Below are 25,561 nucleotides of genomic sequence, written 5' to 3' on the forward strand. Positions count from 1 at the left end.
TTACTGCTACCCATGCAAAGCTGGAGCATGTCACTTGTTCAGTATAACACAGCATACAAATAATGAAAGCAACACATGCTTGGAGACAAAGAGGGTCAGCGAGGTATATGACATCAATGTGAGACAACGAAGTTTTATCTTTAAAACAAGACTGGGGACAAGCAACCACTCACTTGCCCTCATAAATGATGAGTGGAATGACACTTCCTAATAAGGGAAGGAGCAGGGCTTGGGAGAGGGGGGGAGGGGTTTAAAGGTAGAGTGGTAGCAGTAGAGTGAAGGGGAGATGTGGGTCATCAAGGGGATATAGGGAGTTACTGAGAGAATTGTGCAGATGACACACACACATGCTTGCTCTGCATGTGTTCCCTCACATTTTTGTCAAGCAGTTTTCTACTATGCTTTCTCCACTCAACTGCCCATATACACTGCCCTATCCACTTTCCTAACTTGTCCATCAGTTACTGCAACAATCAATTCATTCAAAAATTATTTCCATTATTTTTCTTTTCATTTTTTATACCTCTTTCACAATATTTTTCCTTCAAGCAACTTCACTACAAACTCCAGACCACTGTACCCTCACCAATGTCTTATCCAAATTCCAGTATTTCAGACTCTACCTGTGATTCCTTTGTATTCTTCACAATGGACATACTGCCATATATCACTGGTGGGCACAAAACATTTCATAAAGATCACCACCTTTTCTGAACAAATATTATATACTCCAATCCTACATAATTGCACCTTCTAAGTATGTACCTTCACTAACCACCTCTGTTTATTCTGTGGCAGTAATTGCTAGCATCTCACCTCTGACATGCTCAACACCACGTATGGGATCTTTCTAAATTATGTATCACTCCAACAGTACCCCCCCACATCCATGGCATACTAATACATATCAAATAATCACAGCTATCCAAACCCTTCATCAGCCCCTTGCGGCTTGGAGATTCTCCTTTCGTAAACTAATCTCTCGCATGCTTAGAAACTACCTTCAAACCTCGCAAAACAAATTATTCCCAAACAGCTTACACAGACTCTCAACACTGTTCTCAACCTATCTTCCTAAATCTGAATGTTGCAAATGTCTGTCTTTTCAAATGGTCTTTCTTTGTCCCTACACCCAAGATTAACAATATTGGGCTTATCAAGGATTTGTTTTCCTTTCTGTTCCCTTCAGTGGAAGCATTTTTTCACCATCCATGCTACTGAAAACAGCTACTACAAAGTACAGGACGAACCTAAATTATGATCCTACAACTTTACCTCCAAACCAGACCCCTAGTAACCCGCAGGTATTCCTCGTCTCAAACTCAGTTTTACTTTTCTTTCCTAAATCCACTGCCAGTGAATATCAAGATGTGTCCTCACAACAGTGCAGGGACACATTGCATTCAAGGAAGAAGCAGTTCAACAATGTATCAAGTGAAAAGTATCTGAAAACCTTCAAGAAATTAATTCTGTGTGTAAAATGTAGTTATTGACTGTAAAAGATAAAATTTTCCGTTTTCAAGCCTCAACCCTTTGCAGGGAAAAAAACTCGAAAATTACCCCCATTATCAACACACAAGAACAAAAAGCCAAGTTGAATTTCAACCCTACGGAATGAAAGACAGTGAAGAAGGTGTGCAACTTATATAAATGCTCTTCCATGGATGCACCCGTCACACTGATGTCACTGAGATCATTAATGCAACCCGGAGTGGACACTGTCAAACTGTTCAGAATAATGCTGAAAAATTCCAGTGGCTCTACCCACACATAACAGGGGACAGTGATATTGGTACAGTTCAAACGGCATGTTAATCACAAGGAGCCATTTAGAATCATCATCCAACTGAACCTGTAAATAACCTTCCAATAAATCAGTTCTGTAGAAAAACTGGTTTCCAGAGAGCTTAGCCAATAACTCATCTGTACAGAGCAAAGGATAGATATCAATGACAGATTGAGCATTAACTGAAACTTTAAAGTTACCGCAGAAACAAAGCTGACCATTCGGTTTTTTAATAATAATGAGGTGGGTTGACCACTCACTCGATGTAATAGGCTGAGTGACTCATAAAGACATTAGCCTGTCCACTTCTAATTTCATTTCATCACAAAGTGCCAATGGAATGGGTGCACATGGAAATAGTGTGGTCACACTGTACATTTGAGGGTAAAGCGGGCTGCAAAATTAGTGGCACAACCTAACCAATACAAGAAGAGAAACGAAAACACAGAGAATCTACCTGCTGGTAAGGGACCTAGTCAGAAACGAGGTGCACTGCATCTGAAATGGGAAAACCAAATGCACTGAAAGCATCAAGGCAGAACAAATTTGCAGTACTAACATCATCCACTATAAAAAAAAAAAGTCAAGCAACAAAACCAATGTTCACTTGTAATTCATCAAACATTGAGTAACTGGAGATAACACCAAAGATCCCAAATATACAGAAGTTTGTGAATTCAGTAAAGTCAAGGCTGTAGTCGTGCCCGCACAGCACTCTGTCTGCCACACTTCGATAAACAATTTGTTATGATTCATAAGCACTGGAGACACACAATTAACATCCATGTTCATGTCTGCAGGAGGAGGCTGGGAATGACACACAGAAGCTGTTTGTCTTTTTTTCCCCCTACATCTGTTGCAAGTCACCCAGCACTTAGGCCATCGGTCCTCTGACATTGCACGAAACAATATGGGCGAGATGAGAGCATGGAATGCTGCCACTGCTGTGGTCGCTGTTTGGCACATTGCTGTCCAGTGCAATGTGCTGTGTTTGTACAGCTGCCACATTATTCTCCCCCTGAGAACAGATACATACCCGACAACCAGGAACAGGACCCACTGCAGCAATGCCACACAAAGCCAGCACAAGATATCTCGAAAGAATGAGCAATATTTAACACATCAGCCAAAGATGGATTCCTGCATTGTTGTGCATGTTAATGCTCCTCCTTGTCAGGACTCAACCAAGTGATGACTCCACAGACCTTACAACCAGCATAGGAATGATGATGAGCATCAGTAACAAACTAGCATTTGAGACAGAGGTCATAGAGTTTGACTACCCAAGCCTGGTGGAGTTGTTCATGAGGACAATAGAACTCTACACATGCTGCACTGACATGCACGCATTTATGGTAATAATCTGACAACAACTTACATATTTTGTCAAACGGAAGTGACACAGGTCCCTAGAGTGGGGCTAACTCGCACAACAACTGGTAGAGACGAGGAGAAGCCAAAGAAAAGAACAAGGCCTTAAACATGTCTGCATCAGTGACATCAGAAGCGAGGAAGTGTTGCTGAAGCCACTTCTTGTAAGCCTCCCAGTCTTCAGCTACATCATCATAAGTGGGAAAGAACGGCAGGTACCCCGACAGTGAGGAAGCCTGCATAGTCAATGTGACTGACAAGTTCATGATAATAACTATAAGAGCCTGCTGCTGCTCAAGGAGATTGTAGTACTGTCTCCATGTACAGAATAACTGAGGGAACAACCAAATAGACTGAGCACATTGTAGCGAACACTGCACTCATCACCAATTGTGTCACACAGTAAGACACAAACAACAGCATGGCTGCAATGAACCAAAGCTTATTCTTTTTCCACACACAACAGTTGAAATTGGAGACACAAACACCGAAACAAGCCTAGTGCTGATACAAGCAGTGGCTGACAATTAGTAAGGACACAATGAAAGCAGGTGCCTGCTGCACTATGATTATAAAGAGGAGGGCTCTGGTAGATGGCATGACGGATGCCGTGCCATGTGCCCAATTCATGTGCCCCACCACAGGCTGCCTTAGGTGGCCAGCCCGCACAAATATAGTTGGCAGAGTATTCAAAGTGTAGCACATCAGCAGTCTGGTGTCGCGGTGTGTATCCAAGTATTATATATAGCAAACAATCCTGTTGGCAGAACATCTGCAACTGAGCATTATAGCAGAGGTTGAAAATACCGCTTCAGTTGTAAATTACTTTATTTTCAGGCGACCAGTTTCAGACTGGTATAAGCCCATCCTCAGGTGCCGTAGCTGTGCTGTGGTCCCCGAGCGCTGCGTATATCAGGCACAGTGTGCTTCAGTACACCGTGCCTGGTACACGTGGCGCTCGGGGACCACAGCACAGCTACGGCACCTGAGGATGGGCTTATACCAGTCTGAAACCAGTCACGTGAAAATAAAGTAATTTACAACTGAAGCGGTATTTTCAACCTCTGTTATTACATACAGGGTTATAGCAGATATATCAGAATGGAGACCCCTGAGAGTGATTAAAACCCGCGCACGAGTGTATAGATTCAAAAAATGACAAACTACTGAGAGGACTGGAAATTTTTATAACACAAAATATAATCAAAGCAAGTAATGAAAGACAATTCTCACAGCTGAAAAGAATGCAGAAGGAAGAATACCAAACAAATCTCTATCATATACACCAAAAGGTAAAGAGCTATTGTAGACCAAGGAAATATTGGTAACAGTTTCCTCTTTGATCAGAAAAGGCAAACTGCACATGCTCTTTCAAAGATGAGCGAGGAGAGGGAAGGAGGGTGGAAGGAAGAGAATATGACCACAGCAGCACAATGTGAAAAGAGAAGTATATGTACTGTTGAAACATTTTCTGCCAAGTTGTTGCTCAAGTTTTGCATCAACATTACTTTTCCTCCTCACCTTGCAGTATTGTTGGAAATTCAAAATAAATGGACTCTTTAGTTGACTTGCTCATTCTGAGCAATATGGGGCCATCTGTAAATATTCAACTCGAAGAAAGACAACTTCTTAGGCAAGATCACATTTGCAAAATCTTTATGTACAATGACCAGTTTCAGTAAACTATAATCTGATCTCAGTACAGGCTAACACATGTGCCCAATTTCAGCTATAAATGTACTCCATATCTTAATTAGTTGGACACTTGATGTAAGATGCACAGGCATATCAAAGTTAAAACCAGTATGTACAGTACATTCAAATGATTTACAAAATGTCTGGCAATTATCCCAAAATGCTATCTTTCGGTGTGTTTACACTGAGTTTAAAGACACGTTTCTGTTCACAATACTATTCCATCATAGTCAACAACTTGCTGACATACTGTTCATTGCTTGTGCCACCATCCACAATAGTGACAAACATTTTTATGTACCGGGTGATCAAAAAGTCAGTATAAATTTGAAAACTGAATAAATCACGGAATAATGTAGATAGAGAGGTACAAATTGACACACATGCTTGGAATGACATGGGGTTTTATTAGAACCAAAAAAATACAAAAGTTCAAAAAATGTCCGACAGATGGCGCTTCATCTGATCAGAATAGCAATAATTAGCGTAACAAAGTAAGACAAAGCAAAGATGATGTTCTTTACAGGAAATGCTCAATATGTCCACCATCATTCCTCAACAATAGCTGTAGTCGAGGAATAATGTTGTGAACAGCACTGTTACACTTGTGACTTCAGGTAACCCCAAAGCTAATAATCACACGGATTGAGGTCTGGGGACCTGGGAGGCCAAGCATGACGAAAGTGGCGGCTGAGCAAACAATCACCACCAAATGACGCGCACAAGAGATCTTTCATGCGTCCAGCAATATGGGGTGGAGTGCCATTCTGCATAAACATTGTACGTTCCAGCAGGTGTTTATCAGCCAGGCTGGGGATGATGCGATTCTGTAACATATCGGTGTATCTCTCACCCGTCACGGTAGCAGTTACAAAACCAGAATCATGCATTTCCTCGAAGAAAAAAGGCCCGATAACAGTAGATGTGGTAAATCTAACCCATACCGTGACTTTCTCGTCGTGCAATGGAGTTTCCACGACAGTTCTAGGATTTTCAGTAGCCCAAATTCTGCAGTTGTGGGCGCTGACAGACTCTCGGAGCGTGAAATGAGCTTCGGCGGTCCACAACACGTTACTCAACCAATCTTCTGCCATCTTTTGAAATGCCCACACCGCAAATGCCCTCCGCTTCACTAAATCGCCAGGTAACAGTTCATGATGCTGATGGATTTTGTACGGATAGCATCGGAGGGTAGGCCTAAGTGCCAAACAAACAGTAGTGTACGAAATTCCGGTGCGACGTGCGACTGCACAAGCGCTGACTTCCCCGTGCATAGACGAACCCGCTACAGTCTCCATTTCTTCCCGAACTGTCTAAGCAGCATTATGCCTTGTGCTCGGTCAGCCACTACGGGGTCTATTGTCTAAACAACCTGTGGCTTCGAACTTCAAAATCATTCTCGCCACAGCTGCATTTGTCAACGGACCTTTACCCGTTCGAATCCCCTTCCTAAGGCGATAGGATCGTAACGCTGAACTAGCACATTCCCCATTCTGATAATACAGCTTTACTACAAGTGCCTTTCCAGGTAATGTCAACATGCTGCGACTGCTGGCGCATCTGATTCTGTCTCTCATTACAGCTCCTTTAATACACGATTGTCATGCGCAGTCAGTGACGTTTTGCTGTCCAGCGCCATCTGTTGGACATTTTGTGAACTTTTTTTCCCCCTAATAAAACCCCATGTCATTCCAAGAATGTGTGTCAATTTTCACCTCTCTATCTACATTATTCCATGGTTTATTAAGTTTTCAAATTTATACTGACTTTTTGATCACCCGGTATAAACCCACATTGTCTGCTACACTGAACTGGCAGCACAGACATTAAGATGCATGAAAAACCCGCTTTTTCTTAAAATGGAATGCAAACTACCCAAACTATATTCATCCCATATTTCATAATGAGAGCAGTTAGAAACTTCCAACAAACTTCAAGCATAATTTCAAACCTTCTCTAATCTTTTCCTGCCTTAAGTTCTTAACGTCAAATATTTAACACATTAACTCATCTTTAAAATAATCAGATGTTTGAGGCTGTTTTACACATGGGAGTTCGATTCTTTAACGAATCAGACATTTATTGGTACTACAGAAGATGTGGCAGGAATGACATGCTGTTTGAGCTGAATTTGGAAGATGGTTCTGGTGTTCATAAGTTCATTAGGATATAGCCATCTGATTTAAAAATTCTAATGAATATCATAGAGCCAGAGTTTGAATGAAGGACATAAATTTCAGAAAAGCAATTCCTGGGAAGCAAAGACTTGCTGTTACTCATTTGCTTTTGGCTATCAAAGACTTGCATATTTATTTCAAAGCTAGCCATACTTTCAAATAGTTCCTGCAGTTTGTGAAGCAGGACAGGGCTAAACAAGCCACAGCACAGCACAATGGTATTTAGCAGTAGCAGGCCAGAAACGATGTTCCTTTGATCTGTATGGAAGCAGCTGTGGAGCACTGTTGTGTGTCAGCAACATGTTACCAACATCACTAGTTCAGCACTACCCATGAACAAAGTTGTGAATGTTGTTGCAGCATGTTTCAAACTCACTGTAAATGTTCCTTTATACTGGCAAAATGAGTGCTCCATGTCACAAGATCTCAGCCAGTCAAATTTATAGCCTATACTCCCATTGATATCCTCTTCCTGATGGCCATCTAACAATTTGAAATTTCCACATAATCTGAAATTACTCATATTGTTTTCAAACATACACCTCTATTTATTTTGTAAAACTTTTGCTGTAGATCCACTAAGACTGTTCAGCAGGGCAAGGATGGGGGAAGATACTAGTGCTGTCTGTGGAATATTGTAGGGACATGGTTGGGATAGGGTAGGGTTGCTATGCTCTGATTAAAATTACTTTGTGATTGATGTTTCAGCAAGTCAAGTTGTAGTGGCCAGCCGCCGCCATACAATTGTAGCTCTTTTTTGAGTGCCATGTGTTCACTGTGATGCCTGTTTTGAAGGTACCTGTAAGCACCCTGTGAAGCGAGGCCGGGTGCACGCTGACAACAATGCCCCCCTGCCAGTGCAATCTGTTAATCACAAAGTAATTTTAATCGGAGTGTAGGTGCAGCATGGGGAGGCTTAGATTAATTGGGGGAAGGTAAAGGGAGAGGAGAGGAGAGAAGTAGAGAAATTGTACTGGAGGGATAGAAGGAGTGTGTAGAACTAGAACGGAAGCAAGGGAGGGGGTTGCAGGTGAGGAAAGGGACTAGTGAAGGTTGATGTCGGAGGGTGGGTTACTGTAACCACACTATAATCATAGCATTTTAAAGATTCATTGATTTAAGTGCCATTTTCAGTATTGTTGTTTCTATAAGCTGAACATTTCCTCCTTAATGAGACTGTAGTGTAAATAAGGCACGGCGAGCTCTGACGGGCTGGCAATGAAGCTACCCTTCACTCATACCGTGTCAAATTGTGGAAAGTAAAAAGTTATTTTGATCAATGAAAAACCATACACAATTCTTCAATTCTTTTACATATCAGTGAGAGAGCTTTCAAATAACTCTGTTAAAATACATAAATAAGACTGGAACAAACTCAATTCTTTCACATCAGCACTTCAAGTCAAACTGCTATATGACCAGACATTCTCTACTCCACTCCTCTTGCTTATTCCATCTGTAACTACGAATAAATTCAGTATATTAGGTTGGAGCATAAGTTCATAGCATTTTCATTTTGCATGTTGGTATTCCAGTTACTACAGGTTTGTTTATTGATTGTAATTTTTTATTTGTAGTTCACTGTTGCTATTTGAGTTTATGTATTGTCATTTTCTCATTTGGATATAGTGACAGCAGCTGTGGGCACTAGAAAGGAGTGCCACAAGGAGAAATTGGAACATTTCTGACACTTTTTCTGTTTGAGTTCAATAGATGGATGACAGCAGTGGAGACAGCCAGGAACATTTGCACTGTGTATGGAGATAATGCCAGTGAACAGAGCATGGTAAGAAAATAGTTTTATCAATTTAAGGAAGATCAATTTGGCAGTATTCATTCTCCATGCTCAGAGAGACCTTCACGGTTTGATGAAGATTGATTGAAGACATTAATCCACAGCGATCCACATCAGTGCACTCAAGAATTGGCAAATGTGATAAACTGAGATCATCCCACCATCGTGCAACATTTGCATGCAATGGGGAAGGTTCAAAAATTGGGTGTGTGGGTACTGTATAAAAACAGTGGGTGCCCACATGTGCTTACTCATAATCAATTGGCTTGTGAACAACACTGAGCATTCCTATCCTGTATAGTTACTGACTAAGAGAAATGGCATCTTTATGTTAATATAAGGAAAAGAAAGGAATGTTTGAGCCCAACAAAGCAGGAACTCTCCGTACAAAGACCTGCACACATCCACAAAAGATGATGTTACACATCTCTTGGAACAGCGACAGTGTGGTGTACAATGAATTGCTTCTCCAAGGTGTAACCATCACTGCTAACATTTATTGTCAACAACTGAGACATCTTGGTGATGCAATCTAAGAACAACGACCAGGCAGACTGTGTGAAATGACGCTAATCCACAATAATGCCCACCGGCATTCTGCTGGACTGAAAAAAAAAACATTATATAGGAGTTGGGTTGGGAAGTTGTGTTTCGAGAATTTCCGCATAAATTCTAGAACCACTCAGCCTTACACTGTCTCGAACACTGATATTTTAGATGTGAGTGGGAGAAAGGAACCCTACACACATCACGTGTCTGTGTGTGCAGGTGTGAAATCAGTTGTGAGCAAAAGGTCGACACGGCAGTTGAACGGCACCTACAAGTTCTTGTCAGGGGATCCATGGAAGTTATAGTGAAAGCACACAGAAGAATCAAGGAACTTTTGTGCTGTTTGTAATCGTGACTATTGTTAGTGACAAAAGAACAATTGAGATTCTGAATTGGACTTGCTGCAGGCAAGACATATTTACGATATGTTTGTAGTAGAGACATGGTTGCAAAGCCAACTCTTTTCTAAATGGACTTAAATCTGATTCTAATGTGAGATGATACGAGTTACTTATGAGAAGCCAACATTTATACGTCAAGTGTGAATTTTGTTCTTCATGAAGCTCAAATATACCGATAGTTGTTGATAAGTATTCTTCAAGCACCTAATTATTTCACAAGTAGAGAGAGAGTCTTTAAGGTTCCTGTAACTAGCATCATTCTTCAGAGAAGAAGTTTATACAGATGCCAGAAACCAGCTATCCAGAGATGAAGATCAGCTGTGTACAACAAGTATAAGACGACTCGTGTTTGAGAAGTGGGAAGTTTGCACACACACTTGACACACTCTTAGTCGTCTAAAGCGTTAGAAAGTGATTCTGCATCCACCTTATTCACCTGATCTTGTAACCTCAGATTTTTACCTACTCCATTCTCTATAGAAAAACCTTCAAGGAACTTTCTTTCTGGCTGAAAATGCACTCCGAACATGACTTGACAAGTTCTTCATCTCAAAAACACATGATTTCTAAGGTTGTGGAATCAAAAAGTTAACCCAGCACTGGGAGACTGTTGTAGATATTGAAGGACACTATATTACTGATGACTACATTCTCTGTTAGGTGTGTCTGCTTGTGTTTTATTAAACTTATGGAAAAACATTACAAACTTATGTACCAACACAACAATTCAAATATACATATAATACATATTGTTGTGTACATAGTTCCGCGTAGTCAGCGCGTACACAATTTTCCCACTAGAGCGCGCCCCGCTAAGCACAACATCGCAGGCGCAGCGCTCATCCGTCTCCGCACTACAAGATGGCGCTGCCATAGAGACGGACCAAATTCTGCTTCCGCCGATCTGCGTATTAATATGTAACGCAGCCAATGAGATTGCTGCTTACGTAGAACCTTTTCTCCTCCCGGATCACACTCGCGCAGTGATACATGAACGCGCGAAGTATTATAACGAGTGTACAGACCTCCGATTAGTCAGTCTGCATTTGTCTGTACCAGTCTATAGTCAAGTTTCAGTCTGCGCCTAATAAGATTACCATCTTCCTGTACATAGCCATGAAGATAAATGTATAGACACTTTTGTCAAGTATCAGATATATGCGAGAATAAGATTAATGTACCAATACCAAAGGAACTTCAGATTATTAATTGTAAATAGCATCCAGAACCTAGTTAAGTAATTTTTATGCTTGTTATTATTTTAATAAATGTGTGTGAAATTTAATCAAGTTCTGTTTCAAGTTGGTCACCGCCAATCTGCTACTCTAAGCGTGCAAGTGGCATTTCTATCATCTGACCTAACGGCAGAAGATAAACATGCCATGATAAGACCACGAGACATATTACTGACACTTGCCTAATTCGTTAGAGCGACAAGTCAAATAACCTGATGGTGTGTGTACTGAAGGTCTTACAGTACGCACACCACACATATATACATAACAATATTATGAAAAGGAAAGTTGCTACTCACCATATAGCGGAGATGCTGAGTCACAGACAGGCACAACAAAAAGACTGTCACAAATATAGCTTCCGACCAGTAAGGCCTTCGTCAAAATTAGACGACAAACACACACATCACACACATGCAAACTCAACTCACACGCACATGACTGCAGCCTCAGGCAACTGAGGCCACACTGCGAGCAGCAGCACCAGTGCATGATGAGAGTGGTGACTTGGTGGGGGTAAGGAGGAGGCTGGGAAAGGGAGGGGGATGGACAGTAGGGTAGGGGTGGCAGACAGTGACGTACTGTTGGGGAGTGTGCAAGGATGAGGTGGAAAGAGGATGGGCAGCTATGTGCAATCGGGAGGTTAGATGGAGGGCAACGGGGGGGGGGGATTGCGGAAGAGACGAGAAGAGAAGTAGAAAGACATGGGCATGACAGAGTAATGAGGGCTGTGTAGTGCTAGGATGGGAACAGGGAAGGGGCTAGATGGGAGAGGACAATGAATAACTAAGGTTGAGACCAGGAGGGTTAAGGGAACATAGGATATACTGAAGGGAAAGTTCCTATCTGCACAATTCAGTAAAGCTGGTGTTGGTGGGAAGGATCCATATGGCACAGGCTGTGAAGCAGTCACTGAAATGAAGGATGTTATATTTGGCAGTGTGCTCAGCAACAGGGTGGTCCACTTGTTTCTTGGCCACAGTTTGTCAGAGGCCATTCATGTGGACAGACATCTTGTTGATTGTCATGCCCGCAAAGAATGCAGCACAGTAGTTGCAGCTTAGCTTGTAGATCACATGACTGGTTTCACAGGTAGCCCTGCCTTTGATGGGATAGGTGATGTTTGTGACCGGACTGGGGGAGGTGGTGGTGGGAGGACATGTAGGACAGGTCTTGCATCTAGGTCTATTACAGGGGTATGAGCCATGAGGTGAAGGGTTGGGAGCAGGGGTGTAGGTTCAGTGGACAGCAGAATACCACTGTGGGGAGGCGGAGGATGGGAAGGATAGTGGGCAGGACATTTCTCATTTCAAGGCACGGCAAGAGGAGGTCGAAACCCAGGCAGAGAATGTAATTCAGATGCTCCAGTCCAGTGTGGTACTGAGTTACGAGGGGAATGCTCCTCTGTGGCATGACGGTGGGAATTTGTGAGGTGATGGGAGACTGGAAGGCTAAGACATGGGAGACTTGTTTTTGTACAAGGTTGGGAGGATAATTACGGTTTGTGAAGGTTTTAGTGAGACCCTCAGTATATTTCGAGAGGGACCGCTTATCACTGCAGATACGATGAACATGGGTGGCTAGGCTGTATGGAAGGGTCTTCTTGGTATGAAACGGGTGGCAGCTGTCAAAAGGGAGGGATTGCTGGTGGTTAGTAGGTTTGATAAGGAGCGAGGTACTGATGTAGCCATCTTTTAGGTGGTGGTCAACATCTAGGAAGGTGGCTTGTTGGGTTAAGTAGGAACCGGTGTAGCAAACGGGGGAGAAGTTGTTGAGATTCTGAAGGATAGTGGATAGGGTGTCCTCACCCTCGATCTCTGCAACCTTTTTTCAATTTGGACTTCTGGTGCCCTATACCTTCACAGGAATAGACCTCAGCAGCACGTCGTCATCAACTACGAATTCTATAAGGCACTTCCTTACACCAAAAGAATTATTCATCCACATCCCAGATGACATAGTAACTAAATCATCATTTATCACAAAAACTTAATTCCTCATTACCTGGTACAATTACATATAGTATTCAACTGCAAACAAAGTATGAGTGAATATATAGTCACAGCTGAAAATTTGTGGCAAACCACGATTAAAACCTCCTGCTACTCACAAGCAGTTGCCTTGAACATTAGGCTAATTGAACATGCCTCCTGGTCTGACTCAAATTTTCAACATCGCAGGTGTTTCCACTTGTATTTTCCAAATACGTGAGTGTATGACACATGCAGATACAGAAGTTCTTGCAAACAAGACATGTAGGTAACTTTCAGCATTACAATAAATGTTAATAACTTTCATCAAGCCAAAAGTAAAGGTGTTTTACATGAGATTGACACAGTTATTTCCAAAAAGTGGTTGGACTTTATAAAGATTGAGAAAACATGTTTTAGTACCAACCTTCAGTTGTCAAGCGATCTCTCTCTGTCAGTGGCAGCAACTCATGCCTTTCCTTGTTAGTGAGAGGATATTTGTGCAACACCATGAAGATATGCTGTCGAGAGGCTCTTCCTAACTGAAACACAGCATCAGCCTGGACTATGCTGGAGCCTTCCCTTTTGTACACTGTCAGATACCGGTTTGCACCTTTCCTATAAAAATTTAATACTTAAATACAATCCTAATCTTGCATTACATGAAGTATGTACATTTTACTTTATACTAGGATGCCTCTACACTGAAATGGCAGGTGTGGGGCAAGAATAAGGAGAAAATTATGTTATGTATAAGTGGCTGGATTAACGGATTATAGAAGATTGTAGATTCTGTTTCCATGTAAAATTATACATATCAATGACTTGAACAGTGCATTCAAAATTCTTATTGTGATCCATTTTAGTACCCATACCCAATCCATACGCAGTTAAATTCTCCCATTATTAAAGCTAAGTTCCGATGAAATGACATTCTTTTATGTGATTATATGGAATGTGACATTCTTTTTGTGAAACGCTATTGAGAAAATTTAGAGAATCGCATTTGTGGCTGACTGCAGAACAATTCTTCTAGTGGCTTGGAGAAAAGCAGCAGATGTACAAGTTAAGAATGAAGGAGGGAGAGACAGTAGGTGCCTGGGCTAAGAATGTGACTCACTGACACTGGGACTGATGAGTTTGTGCAGAGCACAATGATGATGACTTGGAAGAGTGGTCTGGAAAGGAGTGACGAGGAAGAGCAGATTAGGAGTAAGACGGTCAACTCTGTTCTTGGCCACAGTGTAGTAGTGGTTATTCATTCAGGTTGACAGTTGACTTGTGGTCATGCCCTTATAAAATGCTGTGCAGAAATTACAGCAGAGCTGGTATATTACATGGCTGCTTTCACAGGAGGCCCTGCCTCTGATGGATTAGGATAAGCCTGTGACAGGACTGCAGAATGATGTGCTGGATGTGTGAATTGGACATGTCTTGCACCTGGATCTTCCTCAAGGATATAACATATGAAGAAAGAGACTGGGAGCAGGGGTGACTCAGTAATGGATCAGGAAATTGCATAGGTTGTGAGGACATGGAAATATCACTTTAGGAAGGGTTAAAAGGATTGTGGGTATGATGTTCCTCATTTCTGGCCAAGGTGACAAAGAGTTGAAGTGCTGGCTAATGACGTGGTTCAGTTGATCCAGCCCAGGATAATACCTGGACATGAGGGGTGCTCCTTTGCAGTTGGTTCTTGGGGGTGATGGGAGAATTAGGGATGTGTAAGAACACGGCATGGAAAATCTGTCTTCAGACAAGATATGGGGGTAGTGTCAGTCTATGATGGTCTTAGTGCCACTTACAGTACACTATTCTTTACATCACAGATGCATTGTCCACAGGTGACTAGACTATTTGAGAATGATTTGCTGGTGTGAATGGGATGACAGCTGTCAAAATGCAGATATTTTTGATGGTTAGTGGCTAAATATGGGCAGAAGTATGGGTGGAGCCATCCGAGAGGTGAGGCTGAAGAGGAAAGATGAAGCAAATGAGAGAGGTGTTGATACTGTGGAGGAACGAGTGTCTTGGTCCTGGATGTACCTCTTGTTGATATCATCAACCAGATAAGGGGTTCAGGGTTTTTGGAGGATAGGAAAGTTTCCTCTACATGGTCCAAAAACAGATTGACATAGGAGGGTACCATGAGGATGTCCATGGCCATGAAGTTACTGCTATATATAACTGTAGCTGATGTGTAGTTCTACATCATCTGTATATTCAACTTGGTGTTATAACGTCTATTCTCCACATTGAGGAGGTACTGAGTCGCAGACACACACACAATGAAAAGATTCCTACACATTTCAGCTTTTGGGCAAAAAGTCCTTCTTCAGAAATAGAAAACACACATATATACACAACCATTACTCACATACAAATGGCCACTTTCTCTGGCCATTACAGCCCGACTGTGAAGTGCAGTTGATAATAATATCTGACTTATGTACATGATGAAATGATCCCATAATACACAATCAATGTCAATACATACAGTCCACATACCCTCTGCTCTTGGATCGAAGACCTATGTCCCTTGCAAGCATATGTATGTATGCCCTTTCAATACGTGTTAATGATGATGGAAATTCAAATTCTGAAAGAAAATTTGGCACAATTTAGATTTAAAACAAAAAAATCAATATATTCTTATATTTAACATGCTACACGATGACAGATGTAGAAATCAGAATATAACATGGCAATAAAGATATGTTGAGTATACATTCTCGTATATGCTAAAAGTTGAGTATCCATTCAGGTATATGCTAAAATGTATTTGTTGTCAGGTGTAATTTAGGTGACTAGTACCTAGAACATGGTGGAGCAGATAGTGACAACAGTAATCACACACATGGCAGATGTCAATGTCACAAAGTGAATTTTGACACAGTTGCATCTAAAAGCAAAAACATCTGTGTCTAAAAACAAGCAAGTTTAAGTGTGAGTGTAAACAGCCAATGGCACTGCTAAGAAACTGAAATTTGTGCTAAATATGTTGTGTTTTTACAATGAGGGAAATATATCAAGGCTTTTGTGGGATGGTTAGGTTGCCTAAGATAATGCCTTGATGTAGAGTGAGTAGGTTAGTTAGTTAATTATGCGTTCCAGAGATCATTTTGCAGGATACATAGTAATAATGTGATATGAGTCATTTTACATTCACAATGAAAATTAATTTGTACTTACAGTTACATTCCGAACATTTCAAATTATTTTTATTATTATTATTTACAAAGAGAAAAAAGATGTACAGAAGTGAGTTAAATAGGAGTTGTCAAGGAGAAACTTTTTCAGTTTACTATGAAATTTTACTTTTCTCTCTGTCAGACATTTTATATCACTGGGTATGTGATTAAAAATTTTTGTTGCAGCATTGCTTTTTATGCTGGAGATTCTTCCAATAAATATTTTAAAATTTCCATGATTTTTTCCAATTATAAGCCTCCTTGATTGTTGTAGCCAACGTGATTTTAATCAAATATGAGATCTCAACTGAATCATTAAACTGTAAAATGGAATAATTAAAGTGTAGCTCTGGCACAAAACTACAATGGACACAGCTGATACAGACATATGTGCCCAGTTTTCCAGACCACGAACTGTCAACTGCAACTGAGGAACTCAGGCTGCAAGGCTAAAGGGTGAGTAGTAAACCATGAAAGCTATTTTAAGTCATCAGTCTTTTAACTGGCTTGATACTGTCTTCCATCTTATCCTATCTTGTGTCTCTTTTTTCACACCCATCATCCTCTATAATCCGTTCCACATATTCTAATCCTGGTCTGTCTCTACTATTTTTCTTCTCCATTGCTTCTTCTAGTGCAAGTTTATGTAGACCATGGTGCTGTAGCAGATATCTTACTAACCTGATCCTTCTTCTGGTATGGGTCTTATACACTTCTATTCTTACTTACTTTTCTTTGTATTTTTTTCATTTCATACTTTGTCAGTCCACTTTTTAGCATTATTTGATAGCATCAAATAGCAACAGCTTCTGGTTTACTCTTCTCTAGGTTTATGATGGTCCGTGACTCATTTTCATACAATGTCGTGCTCCAGACAGACACTTTCAGGAACTACGTCACCATTTCTATATGAATATCTGATACTGGTACAGCTCTTTCACAGCAGAAAGCTTTCTGCACCTGTGTCAATCCAAGACTTGTTGTCTTCCTTACTTTAGCTGTAATATGTAGTTTTGCTTCCTACATGGGCGGTTTCTCTCATTTCTTCTATCATTGTGTAATTCCCAATTATTATGTCAAGCATGTCTTTATCATCCTTCTGCTACTCCTCATCACATAATTTTTGTCTTTATTTTGTTTATGCTTAAGTGTGTTGTCCATTACTTTCAACGTCTTCTAAGTCTTCCTTACATACAGCCAAACAAGCTACCTGCCATCTGGATCCTTCTCACCAACACCAGCTTTACTGAATTGCACAGGGGGGAACTCTACCTGCAATATATTCCACGTTCCTGTAACCCTTCTGGCCTCAATCTTCGTTAGTCGTTGTTCCTACCCATCCAGCCCTTCCCTGCTCCCATTCCAACACTACACAGCCCTCTATTCCACCAATATACCCAGTCTTTTTACTTCTCTCCTTTTCTGCTAACATCCCCCCCCCCCCCTCTCTCTCTCTCCACCGTCCGCTGTCTAATCTCCCAACTACACCTAGCTGCCCCATTCTCCACCTCGTCCCTGCATGCACACCTGCTATCCCTCTCCCCACCCAGTTGCCTGTCCCATAATGCCCTGCAGCTCACAGTCTGGCTCCAGCTGCCTGAGACAGTGGTCGTGTGTGTGTGTGTGAGAGAGAGAGAGAAAGAGAGAGAGAGAGAGAGAGAGAGAGAGAGAGAGAGAGAGAGAGAGAGAGAGAGAGAGAGTGAGTTGCATCTGCATGAGTGTGTGTGTTTGTGTATGTTGTCCATTTTTCACAAAGACCTTGATGTTGCCCAATAGTTTAATTTTTCAACAGTCTTTTTGTTGTGTCTTTCTGTGTCGAAGCATCGTTTTATGTTGACTAGCAACTATCCTTTTCATTATATTGTTACATTCTGTCTTGGATTTTCCACTGTTTGATTTTCACTGATATTATTGCCATAGGACACTATGTTGATAAATGTTAAATTGTGCATTTCATGAAACAAAAAATGTAGTATCCTATAATTACCATTTCAACAAGTTACAGCAACAGTTGCTCAACTTGCACAAATACTTGGGTGTAACAACATGTGGGGATATTAAATGGAACAATCACATAGTTTTAGTCATAAGCAAAACAGGTGGCAGACAGGAGTCCATTTCTAGAACACTAGGGAAATGCAATCAGTCTACAAATATTATTTATAAAACATTCATGTGACCCATCCCCTAGGTCAGGGGTTCCTCAAATTTTCCTCTGACAGAACACTTTCAAAATCATGGTACTTTAAAGGTAAACAAAATTTTAAAAATGAGAAAAACTTGTTTTGTCCTATGACTACTTCAATTTTAAATAAAAGAATAATACAACAGAAAACTTAATAAACTAAAAAAGATAATTAGTTTCATTAAAATCACAGGGGAAAGAAAGTTACGTTACTTTTAGTTCTCCATGGAGCTGTTCCCCCCATGAACCATGGACCTTGCCATTGGTGGGGAGGCTTGCATGCCTCAACAATACAGATAGCCGTAACATAGGTGCAACCACAACGGAGGGGTATCTGTTGAGAGGCCAGACAAACGTGTGGTTCCTGAAGAGGGGCAGCAGCCTTTTCAGTAGTTGCAGGGGCAACAGTCTGGATGATTGACTGATCTGGCCTTGTAACACTAACCAAAACGGCCTTGCTGTTGTGGTACTGCGAACTGCTGAAAGCAAGGGGATACTACAGCCGTCATTTTTCCCGAGGGCATGCAGCTTTACTGTATGATTAAATGATGATAGCGTCCTCTTGGGTGAAATATTCCGGAGGTAAAATAGTGCCCCATTCGGATCTCCGGGCGGGGACTACTCAAGTGGGCGTCGTTATCAGGAAAAAGAAAACTGGCGTTCTACGGATCGGAGCGTGGAATGTCAGAGCCCTCAATCGAGCAGGTAGGTTAGAAAATTTAAAAAGGGAAATGGATAGGTTAAAGTTAGATATAGTGGGAATTAGTGAATTTCGGTGGCAGGAGGAACAAGACTTTTGGTCAGGTGAACACAGGGTTATAAATACAAAATCAAATAGGGGTAATGCAAGAGTAGCTTTAACAATGAATAGGACAATAGGAATGCGGGTAAGCTACTACAAACAACATAGTGTATGCATTATTGTGGCCAAGATAGACACGAAGCCCACACCTACTACAGTAGTACAAGTTTATATGCCAACTAGCTCTGCAGATGATGAAGAAATTGATTAAATGTGTGATGAGATAAAAGAAATAATTCAGGTAGTGAAGGGAGATGAAAATTTAATAGTCATGGGTGACTGGAATCTGACAGTAGGAAAAGGAAGAGAAGGAAATGTAGTAGGTGAATATGGATTGGGACTAAGAAATGAAAGAGGAAGCCACCTGGTAGAATTTTGCACAGAGCATAACTTAATCATAGCTAACACTTGGTTCAAGAATCAAGAAAGAAGGTTGTATACAAGGAAGAACCCTGGAGATACTAGAAGGTTTCAGATAGATTATATAATGGTAAGACAGAGATTTAGGAACCAGATTTTAAATTGTAAGACATTTCCAGGGGCAGATGTGGACTCTGACCACAATCTATTGGTTATGAACTGTAAATTAAAACTGAAGAAAGTGCAAAAAGGTGAGAATTTAAGGAGATGGGACCTGGATAAACTGAAAGAACCAGAAGTTGTACAGAGTTTCAGGGAGAGCATAAGGGAACAATTGACAGGAATGGGGGAAAGAAACACAGTAGAAGAAGAACGGGTAGCTTTGAGGGTTGAAATACTGAAGGCAGCAGAGGACCAAGTAGGTAAAAAGACGAGGGCTAGTAGAAATCCAGGGATAACAGAAGAGATACTGAATTTAATTGATGAAAGGAGAAAATACAAAAATGCAGTAAATGAAGCAGGCAAAATGGAATACAAACGTCTCAAAAATGAGATCGACAGGAAGTGCAAAATCGCTAAGCAGGGATGGCTAGAGGACTAATGTAAGGATGTAGAGGCTTATCTCACGAGGGGTAAGATAGATACTGCCTACTGGAAAATTAAAGAGACCTTTGGAGAAAAGAGAACCATTTGCATGAATATCAAGAGCTCAGATGGAAACCCAGTTCTAAGCAAAGAAGGGAAAGCAGAAAGGTGGAAGGAGTATATAGAGGGTCTATACAGGTGTGATGTTCTTGAGGACAATATTATGGAAATGGAAGAGGAGGTAGATGAAGATGAAATGGGAGATACGATACTGCGTGAAGAGTTTGGCAGAGCACTGAAAGACCTAAGTCGAAACAAGGCCCCCGGAGTAGACAACATTCCATTAGAACTACTGATAGCCTTGGGAGAGCCAGTCCTGACAAAACTCTACCATCTGGTGAGCAAGATGTATGAGACAGGCGAAATTCCCTCAGACTTCAAGAAGAATATAATAATTCCAATCCCAAAGAAAGCAGGTGTTGACAGATGTGAAAATTACCGAACTATCAGTTTAATAAGTCACAGCTGCAAAATACTAACGCGAATTCTTTACAGACGAATGGAAAAATTAATAGAAGCCGACCTCGGGGAAGATCAGTTTGGATTCCGTAGAAATGTTGGAACACGTGAGGCAATACTGACCCAACGACTTATCTTAGAAGAAAGATTAAGGAAAGGCAAACCTACGTTTCTAGCATTTGTAGACTTAGAGAAAGCTTTTGACAATGTTAACTGGAATACTCTCTTTCAATTTCTGAAGTTGGCAGGGGTAAAATACAGGGAGTGAAAGGCTATTTACAATTTGTACAGAAAGCAGGTGGTAGTTATAAGAGTCGAGGGACATGAAAGGGAAGCAGTGGTTGGGAAGGGAGCGAGACAGGGTTGTAGCCTCTCCCCGATGCTATTCAATCTGTATATTGAGCAAGCAGTAAAGGAAACAAAAGAAAAGTTCGGAGTAGGTATTAAAAACCTTGGAGAAGAAATAAAAACTGTGTGGTTCACCGATGATATTGTAATTCTGTCAGAGACAGCAAAGGACCTGGAAGAGCAGTTGAACGGAATGGACAGTGTCTTGAAAGGAGGATATAAGATGAACATCAACAAAAGCAAAACGAGGATAATGGAATGTAGTCGAATTAAATAGGGTGATGCTGAGGGAATTAGATTAAGAAATGAGATGCTTAAAGTAGTAAATGAGTTTTACTGTTTGGGGAGCAAAATAACTCACGATGGTCAAAGTAGAGAGGATATGAAATGTAGACTGGCAACGGCAAGGAAAGCGTTTCTGAAGAAGAGAAATTTGTTAACATCGAGTATAGGTTTAAGTGTCAGTAAGTCATTTCTGAAAGTATTTGTATGGAGTGTAGCCATGTATGGAAGTGAAACGTGGATGATAAATAGTTTAGACAAGGAGAACTAGAAGCTTTTGAAATGTGGTGCTACAGAAGTATGATGAAGATTAGATGGGTTGATCACATAACTAATGAGGAGGTACAAAATTGTTAAGGCTTTCGTGGCCACTTGCTGACAAACCGCCTATTGGCTTCTGTCTCGGGTTCTTCGGCCGACGTTCATCTAATGATTTTTCTGACGTTTCACCAGCACGAGTGGCTGGCATTGTCAAAGCTTCACCCTCCATTGCCGGTGGTGAACTGGAGCCGAGCTCGCAGGCGCAGACTATATGTACCTGGCGCGCCAACGTCCGAGGGCTTCTCCGCGGTCATTTCCGGTGCGGTTGTCCTCTTGCTACCTGCGACGGTCGTTCGCTGCAGTACGGGAACCCAGGATCCGTTGACCTTAAGGCTTTCCTCTTTCTTGTTCAAACTGTTCGTGTGTTTTTGTATTTATACAGCTTCTCTGAACAAGCGCGTGTGATAGTGCTTCTCTACAGCCAGAACTTCCGTGTCGGCGAATTTTATTACGTGGTCGGTCTCATTGAGTGCGTGCTCTGCCACGGCCGATATCTCCACCTGCCCCAACCTACAATGTCGCTTATGCTCGTTGATCCTGCTGTTGATGGATCGTCCAGTCATTCCGACATAAACTTTTCTGCATGTGCATGGTATACGGTATATTCCCGACATTGCAAATGGGTCTCTTTTCTCCTTTGCCGATCTAAGACACTCTTTGATCTTCCTTGTCGGTTTGAAAATCGTCTTTACGCCATGTTTGCGCAATATACGGCCGATTCTGTCCGTCACTCTGGGAATGTATGGCAGAAAGGCCGTACCCGACATTTCTTTTACTGGTTCCTTACTTGGCCGAGTGTTTGGCTCTGTTACACTTCTAATATAATTTTTGGAGTACGCATTGCTCCTCAAGACAGTTTCCAGGTGTTGCATTTCTCGTTTGAGGTGTTGCGGCTCACATATTCGTCCTGCTCTCGTTACGAGCGTACTAATCATGCCTCTTTTCTGGCTCGGGTGGTGGTTTGACAGTTTGTGCAGGTATCGGTCCGTGTGTGTCGGTTTTCGATACACGCTGTGTCCCAGGTTTTCGCTGTCCCTTGTGACCAGCACATCTAGAAATGGCAGTTTCTTGTCCTTTTCTACTTCCATGGTAAATGTTATGTTGGCATGGAGGCTGTTCAAGTGTCTTAGGAAGTCACCAAGCTGTTCTTCACCATGGCTCCACACCACGAAAGTATCATCGACGTACCTGTACCACACCTTAGGTTTGCAAGTCGCCGAGTCCAGTGCCTGTGCTTCGAATTGTTCCATGAAGAAGTTGGCCACCACTGGACTGAGAGGACTACCCATGGCCACACCTTCCAGCTGTTTGTAGAAATCTCCATTCCACGTGAAATAGCTCGTGGTGAGACATGCATGGAAGAGCTTTCTGATGTCCTGCGGGAAAATGGAACCGATGTGCTCCAGAGTGTCACTGAGTGGCACTTTCGTAAATAATGAAACAACATCAAAGCTGACCAAGATGTCGTTTGGTGCAAGTTTCAGTTTCTTCAGCTTCTCAATGAAATGTCCTGAGTCCTTAATGTATGTGTCGGTCTTCACAACGTGTGGCTGGAGCAGAGAGGCCAAGTGTTTTGCCAGTTTATATGTCGGTGATCCAGGAGCGCTAACAATCGGTCTCAGTGGAACGTTGTTCTTATGGATCTTGGGTAATCCATACAGCCGAGGTGGTAGGGCTTCTGTGTTGCGCAGGTTTCTCTGTATGTCGGCGTCAGCCTCCATGCCAACATAACATTTACCATGGAAGTAGAAAAGGACAAGAAACTGCCATTTCTAGATGTGCTGGTCACAAGGGACAGCAAAAACCTGGGACACAGCGTGTATCGAAAACCAACACACACGGACCGATACCTGCACAAACTGTCAAACCACCACCAGAGCCAGAAAAGAGGCACGATTAGTACGCTCGTAACGAGAGCAGGACGAATATGTGAGCCGCAACACCTCAAACGAGAAATGCAACACCTGGAAACTGTCCTGAGGAGCAATGCGTACTCCAAAAATTATATTAGAAATGTAACAGAGCCAAACACTCGGCCAAGTAAGGAACCAGAAAAAGAAATGTCGGGTACGGCCTTTCTGCCATACATTCCCAGAGTGACGGACAGAATCGGCCGTATATTGCGCAAACATGGCATAAAGACGATTTTCAAACCGACAAGGAAGATCAAAGAGTGTCTTAGATCGGCAAAGGAGAAAAGAGACCCACTTGCAATGTCGGGAATATACCGTATACCATGCACATGCAGAAAAGTTTATGTCGGAATGACTGGACGATCCATCAACAGCAGGATCAACGAGCATAAGCGGCACTGTAGGTTGGGGCAGGTGGAGAAATCGGCCATGGCAGAGCACGCACTCAATGAGACCGACCACGTAATAAAATTCGCCGACACGGAAGTTCTGGCTGTAGAGAAGCACTATCACACGCGCTTGTTCAGAGAAGCTGTATAAATACAAAAACACGCGAACAGTTTGAACAAGAAAGAGGAAAGCCTTAAGGTCAACGGATCCTGGGTTCCCGTACTGCAGCGAACGACCGTCGCAGGTAGCAAGAGGAGAACCGCACTGGAAATGACCGCGGAGAAGCCCTCGGACGTTGGCGCACCAGGTACACATAGTCTGCGCCCGCGAGCTCGGCTCCAGTTCACCACCGGCAATGTAGGGTGAAGCTTTGACAATGCCAGCCACTCGTGCTGGCGAAACGTCAGAAAATCATTAGATGAACGTCGGCCGAAGAACCCGAGACAGAAGCCAATAGGCAGTTTGTTAATGAGGAGGTATTGAATTGGGGAGTAGAGAAATTTGTGGCACAACTTGACTAGAAGAAGTGATCGGTTGGTAGGACATGTTCTGAGACATCAAGGGATCACCAATTTAGTACTGGAGGGCAGGGTGGAGCGGAAAAATCGTTGAGGGAGACCAAGAGATGAATACACTAAGCAGATTCAGATGGATGTAGGCTGCAGTAGGTACTGGGAGATGAAGAAGCTTGCACAAGATAGAGTAGCATGGAGAGCTGCATCAAACCAGTCTCAGGACTGAAGACCACGACAACAACAACATGGAGCTGTTATTCACTTCCTGCAGAAAACCAGTTTATCACAGAACACAGTTTGGGAAACTCTGCTCTAGGGGAATGCAAACCAGCCTACTATGGAGACTGCACACAAAAGACTTACGTGATCCATCCACAAGTGTGTGGGAACCGTATCACACAGGATTAACAGAGGATATTGAACGAATACAGAGATGAGCAGTTCAAATTGTCACAGGTTTGTCTGACATTTAGGAGAATGTCATTAAGACGCTGAAAGAATTTAACTTGCAGATGATTGAAGACACACAAAATAACCATGAAAGTCTACTAAGAAAGTTTCTGGAATCAACTTTAAATGATAAGTATATAGCTCATACAGGGGTTGGAAAAATAAGATTAGACTCATTATAACACTGTTTAAGCAATAATTCTTCCCACACTCCATACATGAGTGGAACAGGAAAAAAGCTGTGATAACTGATAACCGTCTGACAGGCACTTCCCAGTGGTCTGTAGAGCACAGATGTAGACATCACATTCTGTTTTACATTGATGCGGACTTTGTAAAGACCCACAAATATTAGAAAGGTATCCCAATTTTTCTCCAGACTGCCTTTCATTACTAAGTGCACTGGTCAAATTGCTTCTCTGGTGTATGTCTTTAGTTATTTTTTATGTACTATTATGGTCAGCAGTTTACAAGTGTGATTCACCTGACTAAGCACCTGATGGTTTTCACATTTTACCCACATGTGCCATCCTTGGTAATGTGATGATTTATGGAAATCTGATTGTAAGTCACCTGTTACTTTGATTTTAAGATTTTAAACAGGAACTCTTCTAGTTCCTACAATCCCCAGAGATTTTAGTAACTCTGGGATTATACAATTAACTCCTGCCAACTATTTTAAATTCAGGTCATTCTGTGCTCTGGAAAACCCTGACTGCAT

At 41.9% G+C, this 25,561-nt stretch overlaps 1 protein-coding gene across 1 annotated transcript in view; it reads right to left on the reverse strand.

Annotated features, from left to right (window-relative positions):
- The window catches only part of LOC124805079 (3'-5' RNA helicase YTHDC2-like), a 306,102-nt gene that overhangs the window by 260,930 nt on the left and 19,611 nt on the right, over positions 1 to 25,561 (reverse strand). Inside the window, exons 2-3 of the mRNA XM_047265510.1 lie at positions 15,488 to 15,578; positions 13,407 to 13,597 (exon numbers count right to left, since the gene is read on the reverse strand). Of these exons, the coding sequence (XP_047121466.1) occupies positions 13,407 to 13,597; positions 15,488 to 15,578 (282 nt within the window). The remainder of the gene's footprint in view (positions 1 to 13,406; positions 13,598 to 15,487; positions 15,579 to 25,561) is intronic.

Source organism: Schistocerca piceifrons, chromosome 7 (genome assembly GCF_021461385.2).
Source record: "Schistocerca piceifrons isolate TAMUIC-IGC-003096 chromosome 7, iqSchPice1.1, whole genome shotgun sequence".
Lineage (NCBI taxonomy): Eukaryota > Metazoa > Arthropoda > Insecta > Orthoptera > Acrididae > Schistocerca > Schistocerca piceifrons.